We start from the raw sequence: 17,296 nt of genomic DNA, 5'->3' as shown, positions 1-17,296 counted from the left end.
TTGTCATTAGACTGGAGGGCAGCCAGCCAAGACCAATTCTCTTGTTAACATATTAACCTCAGTGTTTTCTCTCTACTTGTATCATTCAGAAGTCAGCTATTTATTATTTAATAATAAAAATATGCTCACATTTTACTCTTTTTCTCCAATTTCTCTTACCAGACAATCACTGTAACCAAGCTCAGAGTTAAAAACATGTCACCCCTGTTTACAATGCCAATATTAGGTGGCCTATCATTGGTGACTATATAAATGATAAAAGGTAATTTTGCTTGTTTGTGTAAATATTAAATCAGTGGTAAACTCTAAATAAACCATGATCCTAATAAGCCATTAATCCTAACATTTAATAAACATAACTTAAGCTGGTGTTTCTGCTAAAGTTTATACTTTTATTTTAATTAATCAAACCCTTTATTGACCATCTCTAACGGTTTTCCTTCACCTTGATTGTTTTTCATTTTGCAGAGTGACTGGACATTAAAATAATAAATACATTTTAATCTGGCAAAAGAAATATCTGTGTCTACTACCAGTGACTTTGCCTGCTGATGCTCTCTGTGACCTCTCTGAAAAAGTAACCTGACAGGAGGAAACATTAGCATACGAGTCACTAGAAATTCACAACTCAGTACTCAGTACCAAATGTCGTGGTCTCTTGGGTGCTGATAAGCATCAGCACATGTCACCCAGGTCCTACTCCTAAAGACACACAACAAATATGAATACAGACATGCAAACACCCACTCACACACAGAAAACTCTCTCAGTGATGCAGGAGCAGACAAAAGGATAAAAGGCTTCTCTGTCGAGATATGGAGATCAGGGTTCTCATTTCACTAAGGCAGATTAATGAGGACATGTGATTGATCTGAGCTGGGTTTGTTATACATAGCCAGGGAGGAGATGGGATGCTCAGATGCGGGTATAAAAGAACACAAGCTCTTCAGCCTCTCTGACACAAACTAAAAGAAAGCTCAAATCAGAGGATAAAATTTGGCTATGTTTAAATGAACAAGCTGCCTGTATACAGTTATTTCCAGTCACACAAGATTGAAGAGCAGGATCTAATCTCTACGAATAGGAGAGAGACCAAAATACTGAAAACTGATGACTTTGGTTTCAAAAACATTTTATATCGCTAATTAAATTTCAAACATTTCTAGTCACTTTTAAACCAGCTGTTGAGCTGGTTTATAATGCCTACGCATCTGCACATGCAACATGCATAAATGATTCAATGTGCACATGCTTGCCATTTAAGAGACAGATTTGTTTTTATTACAGACAGACACAGGTTACTTACAATCATAAATGTGAAATGTCAAAAAATCTGAATTGATAAATGAGGCTTGTAATGTGAACGTAGCCTTTAAGACAAAGCACTTTTCTTAAGTGCTTACATTTATAAACACCATACTAAATAATGGTGGACAGAATTCATACTTGTGTTATTCTAGGTAAATTACTTCTGCTTAAATAGAGAGAGACTAATTGTGTCAAAGGACGTGATGTCATTAATCCTAGCTGAGCTCAAACGGTGCACAGTTAGTGTTTTACTGACTGTGCCATTTCAAAGGATCACGTGTGGCGCACTGCAGAAAAGAATCTAATTAACTTGTGAATATCAAAAAGACAAGAAATGTTTCAATTACAAATAATTGAACAACTGTGTTCTTGTTCCCTTTCCTTCTACACCTGCATACCTATAATGAGGTGAAAGTGGTTTGCATTCTTAGAATTATATTAATCAGATATCTCTCATTAAATAAAAAGATCACAGTGCAATTAACCACAAAATAGTCACTGACCATGCATTTTTCCCTGAGGCCACTAACAGCATCTTCTTTTCCTTGGACTTTCCTGATCATCAAGAACAAAGACTGTCTATTCATTCTGGTCATGTGATCGACTCTTAAAAAGCAGCTGAGGCAAACAAGGGGGTTGACCACAATGAACTGAGAAAGAGGAGGAAAAAAAGTTTTGTGGAACAAAGTTGAAGAAAATCAGCAAGATTCTGAGTCTCTGGGATGTAGGCCAAACAGCTATTGGATAAAAGGGAATAATGAAAAATAAATCAACTGGCCAAGAGTAGTCATGTCTTCTTATAGAGCTTGCTCAAAAAGCAGGTATTCACTTTCACTGTAGTACAGTAGCAGCAGCACTCAAAATGCTGTGACCTGTGTGTGAGAATGTGTGTCTATGTTTATAGTTCATATGGTAAGACCATGTGTTCAGAGCTCTTGGCCTATGCCCAGCTGATTCCCAGCTGATACCCAGCTAAGTAATACTACACTAGGCAGCAGGAAACAAGGTCTCTATTAACCTCAAGCGACACTGTTGACCTATGACCTGGACAAAGAATCATGGAGAAGACCTAAACAGGGTGAGCTGCTTACTCCACCAGTGACACACACCCTTGCATGACTCATATCCCATTCATGTACAACTGGTTAATATGCAACCCGTACCAGGCCACGTTATCCAGGCCCAACGCAACTCACTCCTTTGATTATCATGGAATGGGAGTGGATGCAAGAGGAGTGAATGAGGAGGAGTGAGTAAGCAAGCAAAATTAAATAAGAAAGACTATGACGACATGGACTTGGAATGTGGTATGACTCCTATCTGACAACCCAGTATCTGTTTTACTCTATAAAGGGAAATGACTAAAGAGGTGTAATCAAATACTTTGTATTTTAAGGCATTTACAAACCTAAAGGCACACAATAGGAAACAAGACATTAAACAAACAATGGATTAAACAAGAACATTCTTTCTGGGAGTCAACAAAGCAGCAAAAGATGGAATAAAGATGGTATGATAATGACATACTGTGTCAAAAAGTTTATATTTTCATAATTGCATATGGTAAAATGAAAACATAAATACTTGTATGCTTTAATGTTAGTTGCCTATGTTAGAGCTATATTTTATACCCTCCTAGTTGCTTTTTCACAGAAGACACTGCACTCGTAGTAGCAATATCAGTGAAAACATGCTATGCTCTGACAGATCTATTTTGGGATCTCGTGCCTCAGCACATCTATTTCTGGGTCGGATAAAAATGTAATGAAATTGTGTTCAGAGATCACGCAAACCTGTTTCAGGTCCAATCTTTAACATTTGTGTTTGTGTCCTTATCTACAAGTTTATCTCTTTAATCTATACAAAAAGTGAAGCAAAACATTATTAATTCATTTTCTTATCCAGGTTAGGGTCGCAGTGAGTTCAGAGTCAACCCAGACTTAAGGTAGAAACACACCCTGATCAGGGGGCAAATCATCATATCCAAAGTTTTATTTTATATTACTTCAATGCCAAGAATGTATACATGGCTGTAATTCTAAATACGTAGACAGACAGGTCTTGACTTAGGCCTCAAACAAATCATTCTCATTCATAGTTTTTATAGTTAATTCATAGTTTTCTTTAATTGATCAATGTCGAGTCAAATGTCGTAGGACACCCTTTTTATTTCAGAAATGAAAGCTTTAAAGATGGAGGGCACATTCCAGACACCGTCTAAAAGATAGGCCCCTCACCCATTACTTGCTAGGCTATTCAAATATGTTATTTCTGCCTTTGTTTCTGAAATAAAAGGGTGTCCTACAACTCACTCACTCTGCAAACAGGCTCATTTCAGAAAACATTGAGCTAAAATAGCTTATTATTAAGATTATTGTACATTTCAAACCAACTGTCTTCGAATCACAATAAAATACAGGCCTTGCAATAGTACTAGGTCACTGTTCAAGCCACAACCATCTGACCAACACACATATGCGCGCACACACACACACACACACACACACACACACACATAATCCCTTGATCCAGAAGTGAGAATACACGTCCAAGTTTTTCAGTGAAGCAGGTCACCTGACATGCATGAAAAAACATGGGCAAGATGGAGAGTGAGCGTGAGAGACTCTCTCTCACACCAACAGGACTGGGCTCTGGCCTATATCTTTGACCTTGATCCTTTCATCTCCGTCACATATCATCATGGAACAACCGAGGGCACACATCCCCTCCTCCATCAACACTGGCAATAAATAATAACCAAATAAACACACTATCTACTGTTATAAGTGTGGAATCAAGGTTTTCTATAATATGTACCTAAAGCAGTTTTAGATATGCATACAAAAATGTATACAGTGACATGTAGCATCCAGAATAATGAGTAGGCAGAGCTGTTTGCAAAACAGTGAATATCAAATATGTAGTATAATTCTTCTATGTGGACTCAACTCATTATTAAAATTCGTTCAGTTCCACTAGCAGCTCACCTAATTCACGCTCATGAAAATTTTCCTAGGTACTGGTGATGACTTTAAGTACTGGCCTTCCTCGACAAGATGGAATGACTAAAGAAATTGTTATGCTATGACAGTTTTATTACATCAGTTTTTACTGTATTTATACACAGTATAGAAAAAATTATTCCAGAGACACCATTTATACTACCAAAATAAAGGGTATTAAACACTTGAAGGCTTGAATTTCTACAAGATTTTGGAGCATTTTAGTGAGGTCAGGATATTGGCTGATTAACACCACACCTCATCTTCAACTTCTCCTAAAGGTACTGAATAGAGCACAATCACTGCGGAGAACACAAATGCACTGCATTTACACAACTCATTACTTTGGGGCTTTATACCCCTCTAGCCCACAACTGGCATTAGGCATGGTGCCAATAGGCTCATGCTTATCTGCTCTAGATAATCAAATCAAAGCCTTATTTAAGTAGTTGAACATATTTATTAGAAGTTAAGTCCATTTGGACATATAGTTTAATACAAATGTAAATGTTTTTCAAAATGTCCACAAAGCACTAGGGATCTGAATTGGTCTGAACTGTCAAGACTAGTTAGGACAGGATCGTTTCTTCCCTCCTTCCATCTATCCATGTAGCTCTAAAATGATAACACTCTCACTGCAGTAAAGTGGAAGATAACTAGGCAAATAACTAATTAGTGTGTTAATAACCATGCTTATCAATGCTTTATCATTCATTTTTCATTTGACTGAATAAAATCTTCAAAATCTCCTTCTATGAACATGACATAAAAGACTCCCATCATGTGTAAATTGTACAAGACTAAAAAAAACTTAGAAAACTGACCAAGTATTTGTTTGTAAAGCAACAGTATTCATGTGATTAGTTCTGAATGACTGCTCTGTTTCAAATTATACCTATGACAAAGGTAAGCCATAGCATAAACAAGACAGGTTCACATCATAATTTGAGGCATAACTCAAAATGCCACAATTCAATAACGCAAGACAAGTTTCTAATAGGAGGGTAACTAAATGATGAAGCTAACAGCTGTAGACCAGGACCAGCCTATGAGTCAGCTATTACTGTAAACACGGGGATGAACAGTTCTACTTATATATACTTATAGCATAACATAACATAACAGGGCTGACGAAATTATACAGAAACTGTACACGCCGCCTGAAACCCACGACACTCGATAAAAAGAGGAAGGACAGGTCAGACACATTCCTGGAATACTAGTCTAGTTTCCTGCAGCTCACCTGTCAAGTTTCAGCCGAAACAAACACGCCCATGTTAGCTTAATAATACGGATTTAGAGTCGACCAACGTATATTATAGTTTATCGATTGGTTAAAAGAGTTACATTCGTCACAAATACATACATTTTGTAAGTTTGTAAGCATTATTCATGCAAGTTAGTTTGTTAACTAGCTAAACCAACTAGCTTATCTCAACGAAAAAAACAAAACAAACGCTAGCTAATCTTTTACAACTAGCTATAGCATTAATAAACTGTAAGGTGCACATCTAGCGTTAGCGAGCTGGCTAACTACTAAACGTTGTGTAACGTTAGCTAGCTAGCTGCATATGCTAGATAACTAGCTAAATAGTTTTATTAATGTGCCTCGCACAAAAAAATCGACAGTATATTAAACATAACATGTTAGCTACGTTAGCTACATATGTCGCTAAAGAAGAGCGCTAACAGCTTAATGTCTAGTAATAGTAGCTAACGTTACGTTAGCCAGTTAGCTAGCTACGATAGCTAACCCATAGCTAGCTAGCTGGAAGGTAGCTAGGTTAGCCAGGTTCTGTGGCAAATCCATCTCCAGCACATACTAGAAATCCGCTCCGGGATTTAGTTTTAACTGCCGGAGCAGCGCAGCCACAGCAACGCCTAGCTACGCAGCTGCCCCGATGTCCCGCACTGGATTTTAACTTTCTGGAACAGGATTTGCCACTATCGCTTAAAAGAAACAGCGGAGTAGATAGATGCTCTAAATCCAGCTAGCTAATGCTAGCTGGGCTCACCGGCGTTTAGTAAACACATGACCTTAGCCAGCGGTAGCTGTGGACGGTTAGAGGTTCCAAGAGTCCGAGTATAGCTGGATGTTTAGCTAGCTAAGCTAAGCTAGTGAGCTCCTGAATTGGTGCCACTGCAGACGAAAACGACGTTAGTATAAAACTTGAATAATAAAACCTCAGCGTTACCTTATTAGAGGCAGCCCTGGCAGACATTTTGTTCCTTCTTCAGCTTCTCGCAGTGAAGTTGGCGTTGGCCAAAAGCGCTGAAAAGCCTTTAAAAACACAGGGCGAGCTAGCTGCGCCTGCTTACTCAACAGAAGAGAAGCTCGCGAACTGAAAACGCTCCGTGTCCGTCGCCCGGGTGCCGCAGCGCGCCGGGCTGCAGTCTCCAGCTAACTCTGCGCTCTCTTCAGGATGAGCAACATGTCAGAAACCGTAGTGGTGGAGAGGAGAGCCCGAACTTGTTCTTTCAGCAGCCCCCCGCTCGCTATCTGTGGGCGAGCGCTACCTTTACCCGCCGCTGGTGCTGATGACAACCAACCCGTTAACGAAGCCCCGAACCTTAACGCTATAAACACCCAGTCCCAGCCCGCTCCGCTCCGACTGTCGAGCTCAAACCAGCCGTTATTAAAAACCCCCCGCAGTCCAATATCCGTCCAGGTCTGCTCCTCGACACGTGTAATGATGGAGAAGAGAGAGCGAGACAGCAGCTCGAGAGGATCCTGCCGTCCTCAGGCTGTGAGCAGCTCCACTGCAATGGCAGACACAGGATGCCTTTCCCACAGCGCTCCGACTCCAAGCAACAGCCGTGACATGTCTGTCTGGGACAGTCCACTGCGCTGCTCCAGGGGTGCGAATCAGAGCGGGAGAGAGGACCAGACCGGCACACTCACCTCTCACTCTAACAACCTTCATCACAGTTTTATGAACGAATTCCAATATAGAGAAATTGTGTGTAAAATTAGTAAGTGATTTTTTTCATGTATTACAGCAACTAAAGAAACAGGGTTTCATCCATTTTCCCAATTGTAGAGTTTTTCATTTTTTTGCCCCTGATAATTACAATTTTAGAAATAAAAACATGAGTGTAACATTTATTAGCACACTTTTTGGATCTGTTCAGATTTGGTGCTAAGTTCAAAACAGAAAATTGGCTGTACAACTTATTTTTTTTATTTGATATAGTGACACAAAAATCATCTATTTCCCCAATTTTAATTTTTGTAACATTTGACAGTGTAACATTTATCAGTTCATTTTTTGGATTTGGTTGCTAAATTAAAAAAAAAAACGGACTGTTAAACAATATTTATTTTTTACATTTGATATAGTGATGAAAAAACATAGTTTCATCCATATCCCCAATTTTATTTTTTCATTTTTGCACCTTACAATTACAATAAAAAAAAACGTTCAAACACATTTTGTAAACACATTTTATCATTTGATATAGTAAAGAAAAAATGAGGTTTAATACATTTTTCCAACTCTTATGTTTTTTATTTGTCATCTTGTAACAAAAGTAGGTTTTGGAACTTACAATATTATTTAGCAGTAAAATAAATAATTAAAATATTTTTTATTTTTTTCCTGAAATTTAGATTGTGAGCTGCATAATTTAATAATTCTTTAACTATACCAACTGAAAAAAATGTAATTATTATTTATTTCGTTTCATACACAATTTTTTATTTTGCCTGAATTGGGCGGGAAGTTGAACTGAGAAAAGTTACACTGACCCACTTCTCCCTCCACACTGAAAAATGATCCAGAAAATACCAAGATTTCTAAGAAATTGATGGATTAAGCCTAATCCCCGATATTCGTTCACAAAATCTCTGCTTGTATGTTTAGAAAAAAAAGAAGGATATGGCATTTGTTTTTTCCCAGCTTTAACTGCTCTAGGCTGTTTAAAAGGACCATATTTAGATGTGGTTGTGACACATTAGCCCTCTAACCACACAGGAAAACCTCTGGCTCTTTCAGCTGCCTGTCTGCTCAGTTTCCATGTGAAGTGACTGAAAGAAGGAAAAATATACAGATATCATTCAGTATATACATATCCGGAGCCTATCTGGAATCATTGGACCCAAAAGGGAAATACCCCATATACAGGCCACCAGTCCATCACAGGGTAATATTCATAGTCTTGTATCTTAATTTATGTTTATTAAATTGTGCAAAAACAAAATCTGCACTTTGTGTGCTTTTTTGACAAATTCTTTGACAAAATCTTGAAAATGAAATGTAGTTTTTGTTTGTGTGCCTTTGAGACTGATATATGCAAACGAACCCTGTTCTGATTGGTTTGTTTGAATTTTGTCTTATTCAAAGAACAGTCCAGACTTAAATCTTAAATGTGAATAGGACATTATGGTGTTTTTCAAGTTCAGTCTCCACATACAGAAGCCAACATCACATTTAAATATTTAAAAAATGTTTACATACAGTGATACCATAAACTCTTCCATAAAAGCAAGGATCATTTGACTTTACACAATATCTGCCCTGTAATAAACAAACATCTTAACCTTCTATTTTTGCTTCCTTAACTGTCCCTTTGGAATGGACACACCATCGGAATGAATATAGCAGTGTAAATCAAGCAGACTTGTGGTTTACAGATGACAACTGCAGAGGGATAGCGTGCACACGGCTCCGTGGGCAAGAAAGTGTTTAACCAGCATCTAAACTGCCAGACGTAACTCAGTTCTCGTAACTGGATCAGCAAAGAATGAACTGCTCCTTATAGAATTCTGTTGTGCAATACTGTTACGTAGCGAGTTCTGATGATGACGGCGTCTGTTCCATACCATCACTCAGCCTCACTAATTCACACTATGCTCCGGGAGGCTGCAGCACCCAAGCAGCCTGGCCTGCCTGTCACAATGCTTAAGACGTAAGCAGTAGAAGCAGAGTAAATTGTATCTGACATTGGTATCTCCATCGCACCTCAGCTAGTTCTCCAGCATGCAGAATTCCCTGCACGCCGGCTCTCAACAATACAGAACAGTCATGCATAAACGATCTCATAATTAGCAAAAACAGCCCGGATTCACTGTCATTGTTTCAAACAAATAGATGTCCTGCAAATGTGCTGCAACTGGTGTGTTTGTTGGAGTCAGGAGTTGGTGAGCAGGAGCTTACTGTCATTAGCTGCATAAGCAGAGAAAAGAGGCTGCGCTGGGTGTCCTCTATGTGTACCATCCCTGTTCAAGCTCTCAGCAGAAACAGCGAGAAGCTACAGAACAGGCAAAGACACATGAGTCACAGGAAGGAGAATACAAAGGACACTCTGGTAATTAAGACAATAGAAGCTGGAGTTATTTCTGACCTCACTTTTAGTACGCCTTTCAGTAACTTAGGTTACATTCACAGAGCAGGTAAATGTGGCCCAAATCAGAATTTTCATCATATGTGAAACAAACGTGTTATTTGTGTGGTAAAAGCAGCTCATGGCCATTTTCATATGTGGTATTTTAATCTGACGCATAACCGATCTGCAACAGTGTAAATAGCCAGATCAGAATTCATGCCACTTTTACATTAATCCAACGTGAGATCCATCATTAACACATGCTGAGAAAAAGGAATAATTAACTTTTTTTTAAACCCTATTCCAGGATTCCTACTGCCCTACACATTTTATTACGTTTCCAGTTTTATCACGCCCATTTTAATTCAAATAATCAGCCAATTAGTTGAATCAGGGAATTAGGTGTGTTTCAAGTAAGGAAAAAAACTGCAAAAGTACAGGGCAGTGGGCCTTCAGGGCCAGGGTTGAGAAAGATCACCTACAAATGTAAGAAGCTTTTTAAGTGATGTTCAAATTGTCAGAAATCTGTAAGCTAATGTGATTCAAAAAGTTTGACATTTTTTTTAAATATCATAGTCTGATGTATTCCAGAGTGAAAGATGGTCTTAGGGAGGATCTCAGATTGCTCAGTAGTGGGGATGGAAGGAGAAAATGAAACAGGATTAATATTATTGGTCCATTTTTTCCCTCCCCCTGAAGCAAAGTCATGTAATCCATGCTGTGTAATAGGCTGTGTAACAATTATTTACTGCCATTACCATAAGTGGGAAAAGACATCAATTAATTTTGGAAGATTATGCAAAAATGATAAAATGATTTTGTCGTTTAAATGTCATCATATAAAGAGTCATGCTTAATATGACCAGTGAACCAGTGGAGAAACTGAGGAGAGGGGAAAGAACTCTAAGAACTTTGGGCTGGAGTTCAGCTGGCTTCTTCTTAATGGAGAAAGCCAGCCCCCCTGATAAGCGGAGCCAGGAATAATGGAGATAACGAGAGATAATGGAGTTGAAAGAGAGAAGATAAAGTGGTGGTTGGTTGCAAAGACTTTTTTACAGACATCTAAACAAAGTAGAGATTGTTTTTATAAGACATAGACTGGGAGGATGTGCTTTAGGCAGTGAATACATGCAAACACACACTAGTGAACAGTGAGCACACATGCCCAGAGAGGTGAGCAGGTGACTAGGAAACAGTTGGTGGTTAGATGCCTTGCTTAAGGGCACTTCAGTCAGACATGTCCTCTCTGTTCAGAAGCTTCAGGGTGTTCCAGTCAAGCAATCTAAAAAAAGGTCTACACCAGATTAGCCAAAGGTCTTTCATTACACTGTAAAAATGCATTGTTTTGCACCAAACTTTAGGCACGTGACTTGATAAAAACAGTAATTCAAAATTTTGCAAGTTGTTTTTTTTTTGTTTTTAAAGTGTATGTAGCATCCATGTTAGAGCACCTTTCAGTATGAGGGGTATGACTAGCTAATTGTAGCCAGTGTTCCATTAAAATATCACTGTAAGATCAGGTTTTTGTCTGATGGTGAACCTCTTCACTGGTAATGGGATCATGGTACAAAATTTGTACGAGTCATCGTATCCATTATAAGCCATGCTGGGCAACTTTTGGCATCTTTGCAATTTTGGCCAAAGTCTTGCATGTTTCAAAGTTTCAAAGTAGAGTGTTAAAGGATTGCGATGGTGTTAAGCAGTTGAAGTGTCGTTTCCACATTAATCTTCTGTGTCAGAGATGCTGTAAGATACCATGTAACATCATGGTCACCATCAAAAATTGCCATTATTCGCATGGATGCTGCTCAGGTAGGTGAACGTATTGACCTCCTTCTTGATCTTTGTCTTTCTCCCTCTTATCCAGAGTCTGATTCATTCTCAATTTAGTGCAATACAAAAAAGGAAAAAATCAAAATATATTTCAAAGTCCAGCCACATAATTATGCAATCGAAGGTATGCTAAAGCAAGCTAGCCCCAGCCCCCAGTTTTCCATTAAAAGGTTAGCGTTCATAGTGTAAGCACTTTTCTGCAGCATGAAGCTGTTGTGCTCTTTGTAGTTACCCTGACCGCCTCTGTCACCTCTTATCTCCACCACTAATGAGCACAGGGGAGATACAGACTCAGTGTGAACCGAGAGGAGACAGGGGTCCTGCGATGTTGCTGACGTAAGGAGACCTCATGCTGTTTCCACCAGAGGATAGAGAGATAGAGGAAAGAGGGAGGGAGACAGCAGGGGGAGGGTGTTGACTTCAGGAATGCCGGGACAAGGTCACAATGATGCTTAAACAAATAGAACGGCAATATAAGCTGTAATTGTGTGATGGATGGTGAGTAAGAGGAGTGGCGTTACTGTTGTCTGAACAGCTGTTGTTTATACAATTATTTTGCGTCATCCATGTAGAGTAACACTGCTGGAAATAGCTACTGTAAATAGCTGATTTGTGATCAGATCAGTGCTATAGTTCAGAAAGCCAAGAAATGTTTACATAATATAAAGCAAGAGGGACAGACACCCGGTACGTCTATAAAACTGTATACTTAATATATTGGGAAAGAAAATGCTAACTTAGGCATTACTGAAGAAGAGATGAGCCTTTCTGCTACATGATGACCTCAGCCTGGAGCAGATGATGATAATATCAATTGATCAGTGAGGCATGAGGGCACTAAAGCACACCAAGTACAATGTTGTTGTAACAATCTTTTCTGCATTGCAGTGATCATTTAATCTGTATGCTCTATAAACACATCCAGACAGGTTTGAAATATTATATTTCAATGTAGAAACCAATTTTTTAAACAAATTACACAAATTCTTGGCTTTATTACACAGATGCATATTAGTATACAATGCAAATGTGTTCTTTATTGCAAGTCTCTAGCAGTTAAAACTTGAGAACTGTAGATTTGAATATACACTATGTGGACAAAAGTATTGGAACACCTGCTTATTCATTATTTATTTCAAAATCAAAGGTATTAAAAAAAAGCATATTCTGCTTTTGTATGAGTAATTTGGTAATGGCTTACTTTATTAATCCACCAAGTCTTCTCTTTACTGCTGAAACTGAGACTTCAATGTTCAATGTTAAGCTGAGCTAAAGGCGTTGCCATGTGGGTCAGCCAGACCTCTTCCTGTACCAGTTTTCTCCAGTTTCCAAGAGCCTTTTAAAGCTGTATGAAATAGTACTCATACTGACTCTGGTGTTATTGGTAATAACTCTAAAGGAAAGACTTATACTTGTATTAATAACAAACGTAGCAGTTTTTCTGTGTCTTTTTCTAGTTATTATGATGAATTTCTAAATGTGTAGTGTTGTGTACCGTATTTTTCATACATAAGGCAGACTGTATTATGAGGTGCATTATGCGACACCAGTAAGAAACAGGGGTGTTGCCATGTTTTCCTTCTAATTCACCACCCAGCGGCGAGACCTGTAAAGTTAAGTAAACAAAACTGTAATTCTTAAAAAAAGATTTTTTAGTCAAACGATTTGGACGAGTAAAGCACTTCAGTTTATTTAGAGTAAGCTTAGAATTCCAGATTTCCACTAAAGCATTTTTGTCCTTTGCTTATGTAGCATATAAGTTCAATTGGTACCATTTCAGGTTATTCACTGGACCTGACGAACTTAAATGGAAAAAAAGCAGGAAAACCAAGAAATAGATTGTATTTTTTTGAAAATATTTAAAAAGAAGCTTTAGGGCGTTTGAAGAAACCCCACATAGTGCCAAAGTTCTACAAATTAATATTTTATTTTCCTGAAACTTGATGTCCAAACCAAGAACCTTTTAGACACACACAAAAAACAAAAAATGCCCATTTAAGCCCATATGTGCATCCGAACTAAGTAATAACATCCACTGGGTACAAAGTGAGTCAATGGCATGATGAAAAGTGAATCACAAATTCCGAGGGAGCTCCCTGAGTCTATTACAGCATTTGGCCGTGGGCGAGAATGAATCACCCGGGCAGGACCAACAGTCCAGTAAGCAAAAGTGTTGCGGTGAATGTATGAGAATAGAAAGCCGTAACCTCCATGTACATGTCTTTGACAGCTGCTTAGCCAGCAACAACACAACTTGAAAATATGGGTTAATGCAACTTAATGATGCTCACAAAACTGTAGAGAAGTCCCTGTGCTTGACTTTTGGCAGTGCATGGGTTTGCACCTAACACAGACAGACACAAAGCCATCATGGAATGGCAGCGCACCATTCAACAAAAGGCGCAAATCCCCCGGCCTTCCTCTGCCAGGATAAGGCCTCACCGTCCACACAGCCCGGTGCCAGACGTACCCATATGACATCACACTGGTGTAGCCGCTAATGCCTAACACAACAGAATCTAATGCCAAGTGATTATGTGCTGCAGTTCCAGCTCATTCACTGGATAAAACAGACAGAGGGGCCTGCGAGGGTTTGCAGCCGGAACAGGATCTCAGCAGAAATCACGAATATTCTCTCTGTTAGGTATTTTACCACAGCAAGACTAAAACTAAAACTGTATGAACTCCCAACCTCCCAATGACCCTAGTCACTCTTGAGGTTTCTTTTTTTTTTTTTTTTACATCTCAGTAGCTTTTTTCTTGCCATTTCTGCCTTTATTTTCCAAAATAAATACTTGTGATTATAATGTAATTAAACTAACCCTGGTTAGTTTGATTTATTGAAATCTAATTGCTTTGTGGGACAAACTATGCAAATCTGTTTAAAATTAGTCAATCGGTTGTTTATCAGTTCAGTCTGCTGTGCTATTCACAATTTTGTATACCATCATGCATTTCTTTATAATTCAAAGAAGATGGCAAAGATTCTGAAAACAAAGAAAACAACTTGTAGTGGGAGGAGTTTTAATTGTACTGGGAGGAGTTTTGGTTGTTTTATCAGATGTTTTAAATGCATCTTGGGTATTGCATTTTCATGTGGCTTGACTTAATCCAGATACAATTCTGACAAGGCCCACCATGATAATTACTTTAAGTCATTGCACAATATATGAACATGACGTCAATCATTTTTTGCTGACCTTGATATGTTCTTCTTATCAAGGAAAACCCATTCATGTAAACAAGCGAGTCTGTGTTTTTTATATTCTATTAACCCTCCTTAGCATGGTTTTTAGATTTGTTCAGAAAAATCTGCCTACTTTTTAGTTTGTCACTGTTTATATGTCACTTGAAAACTTTAAAAAACACTGCTTTTTCTACAATGTTCTGAGGCAACAAAAAACAAATACAGTTTCTCTGAGGTAAATGAATACAAAATAGCCAAATATGCTTTAGAATATTTATAAAACTACATATTAAAAAATGTAAGGAAAAGTGTAAAGAGCAAAAAGTGGTTTGCTCCCTGAGGGGAACACCATGCCACAAATATTCTTAATAATTAAACATTCTCTTTGCATCTCATAGCTCTTTGCATTATCATAATATTATGATAATGTTCTTGAAATGACAATAATCTTGTTTATTGCAATTATATAGTCCAAATAAAAACAGTTATTGTGACAGTCCTAGCCCTGACACTCAAGATGCATGTATTGACCAGGTAAACTGGTCATTAGACACAATATATTATGGTTAAGTATTCTCTTAATGATAATTAAAATGAGCAAGAATATTTGAATAATAAACATTTGTAAAAGGATCAATAACAATAATAATCATTTGCTTCATATGAGTATGAAAAAGGGCAGCTTCCAAGACTGTCTTCATTACATTGTCAAGCTCATTAACGAGGCACGTTTTTAAAAAGTCAATAGGTTCGAAATGCATAGTTGTATGATGTCAAAGCTCAGACTAAATACTGAAGTTTATGTAATAGATTTTTTCCCTTTTCGATTTCTGTTTTCATGAGTATTGGAAAAAAGGAAGCACTACTCAACAGATTTTTGTCCCATCAGCTGTTATAGAGCAGCCACACTGTAAAGCAATTAAGGGATTGATTTGGAAGAAGACTCATTTTGTGCTTACTGGCCTGTCGATAGCTCTTGGGGGAATGATTAAGTTCAATTTTCGTTATTTTTAACTGCAATTCCACTTGAGAACACCAAGCGCAAAGGCAAAGGCTTGTTTCTGGTTTTAGTCCACACTGGCAATATCCAGGAAACAAATACTTGACAGTTCCTTGACAGTTCCTCATAATATTGATTATGGAGCCATTCGGTCGCTCAGTCTAATTGTGGAAACCCGAGCACCATTTTTCATCACTTCCGACTGGAGTGTCAAAAATGGTAACTTAAACCAGTGGTCAGGTCTTATTTGCAGCTACAATCAGAAGTCTGTTTTCCTGTGCTACTAAATTCAGTGGTGGGAAATGTGACACTGGTATTATTTGCATCAATTATTTCCTCTTCTCTAGTTAAACATTTATTTGCATTTAAAGAGATATTTGAGGTATTTTTATAAATATGGGTTCAACAGCTCTTTCATTCTCATTCATCATTAAGATAAACATCTAAGGCTGAAGAGCAAAAGGGAACCGTGTTTGTGGAGAATGTTGTTGGAGACAGGCGTGTAAACTCAGGAGGAGGACTGCACTGTAATAAAGATGAAGCTTTGAGGTTGGAATTTTTCGCCTGTACACAACGTTCTAAAATACCTCAAATGAAAGCTCAGGATGTTGGCGTATGGCATTGCAACAAACGTCTGATTAGTATCCAGGAATTGTCCTAATTTAACACCAGTAGAGGTGAAGAGAGTAATCTAAACTCATACAGATGAAAAAGTGCATTCGGGCATGAATAAATAACAAGCAGAAAAACAGTCCAGTAAGCAAAATTGTTGCAGTGAATTTGTCAGAATAGAAACTGGTCTCTGGCAGCTGATTAGAAAGAAATAGCACAACTTGTAACTTAGATAATATAAAAAATGCTTCTTTATATTTTATGAGGTGACTTTTTATGACTTACTTGGGTACATACAGAGATTACAAAAGTCAGAAAATGTTCCTAAAAATGCAGCAGATCACCATAGTGCATTCAACAATAATCAGTGCAGAAACTAAATAGTCTTCTCTACCTTTTATGCCATTTTAATTCTTAAAATTGGTGGAATATAATTAAGCATTTACATTAGGAACATTTGTAGTTACATGTTAATTACATTTCCAAAAGTAAAACACATCATTTTTGCTCCTTACAATTTATTATAGGCCTGTTGACAATTTAAGCAAAACAGTCTTGTTGTTTTTTTTCTATTTAAGCTGATCAGTAACAGAATTTTTAAAAAGCTGATTAGTAACGGAATTTTTAAAAAGCTTGATCAGTAACAGAATTTTTATAAAGCTGATTAGTAACAGAATTTTTAAAAAGCTGATTAGTAACGGAATTTTTAAAAAGCTTGATCAGTAACAGAATTTTTAAAAAGCTGTAACAGAATTTTTTGGTTGGTCACAGGTTGTAAATATCAGCTTTCTCTTTGTTTTAGATGAACTGCCCAGTCCTACTTGTATGATTTAAATGATAATGCAAGATGTACAAGGTAAATATTTTCTCATTTAAAATAAGTTTAATTACTGTTTAAATATCTGTATCAGGTAGATTATGTCTTCATACATTTAACAATGACTAAAATCTAAGGGTAGATTTTCTCTCTGGCAAATATTCCTGAGTAAAAGTAATAGTTGGTCATACTTAAGAAAGTAGAAATAACAC

The 17,296-nt window shown here is 37.6% G+C and overlaps 1 protein-coding gene across 10 annotated transcripts in view; it reads right to left on the bottom strand.

Annotated features, from left to right (window-relative positions):
• Positions 1 to 17,296, bottom strand: part of tjp1b (tight junction protein 1b) — a 127,925-nt gene that overhangs the window by 33,787 nt on the left and 76,842 nt on the right. Inside the window, exon 1 of one of the 10 annotated variants that reach the window (XM_022672231.2) lies at positions 6,506 to 7,124. The exons of the other annotated variants lie outside the window; for them this stretch is intronic. Coding sequence (XP_022527952.1) covers positions 6,506 to 6,532 — 27 coding nt within the window. The 5' untranslated portion in view covers positions 6,533 to 7,124. Of the gene's footprint in view, positions 1 to 6,505; positions 7,125 to 17,296 lie in introns of those variants that run through there. 10 annotated transcript variants of the gene reach the window in all.

Source organism: Astyanax mexicanus, chromosome 2, assembly GCF_023375975.1.
Source record: "Astyanax mexicanus isolate ESR-SI-001 chromosome 2, AstMex3_surface, whole genome shotgun sequence".
NCBI lineage: Eukaryota > Metazoa > Chordata > Actinopteri > Characiformes > Acestrorhamphidae > Astyanax > Astyanax mexicanus.
This window is presented reverse-complemented; position numbering and strand designations above follow the sequence as displayed.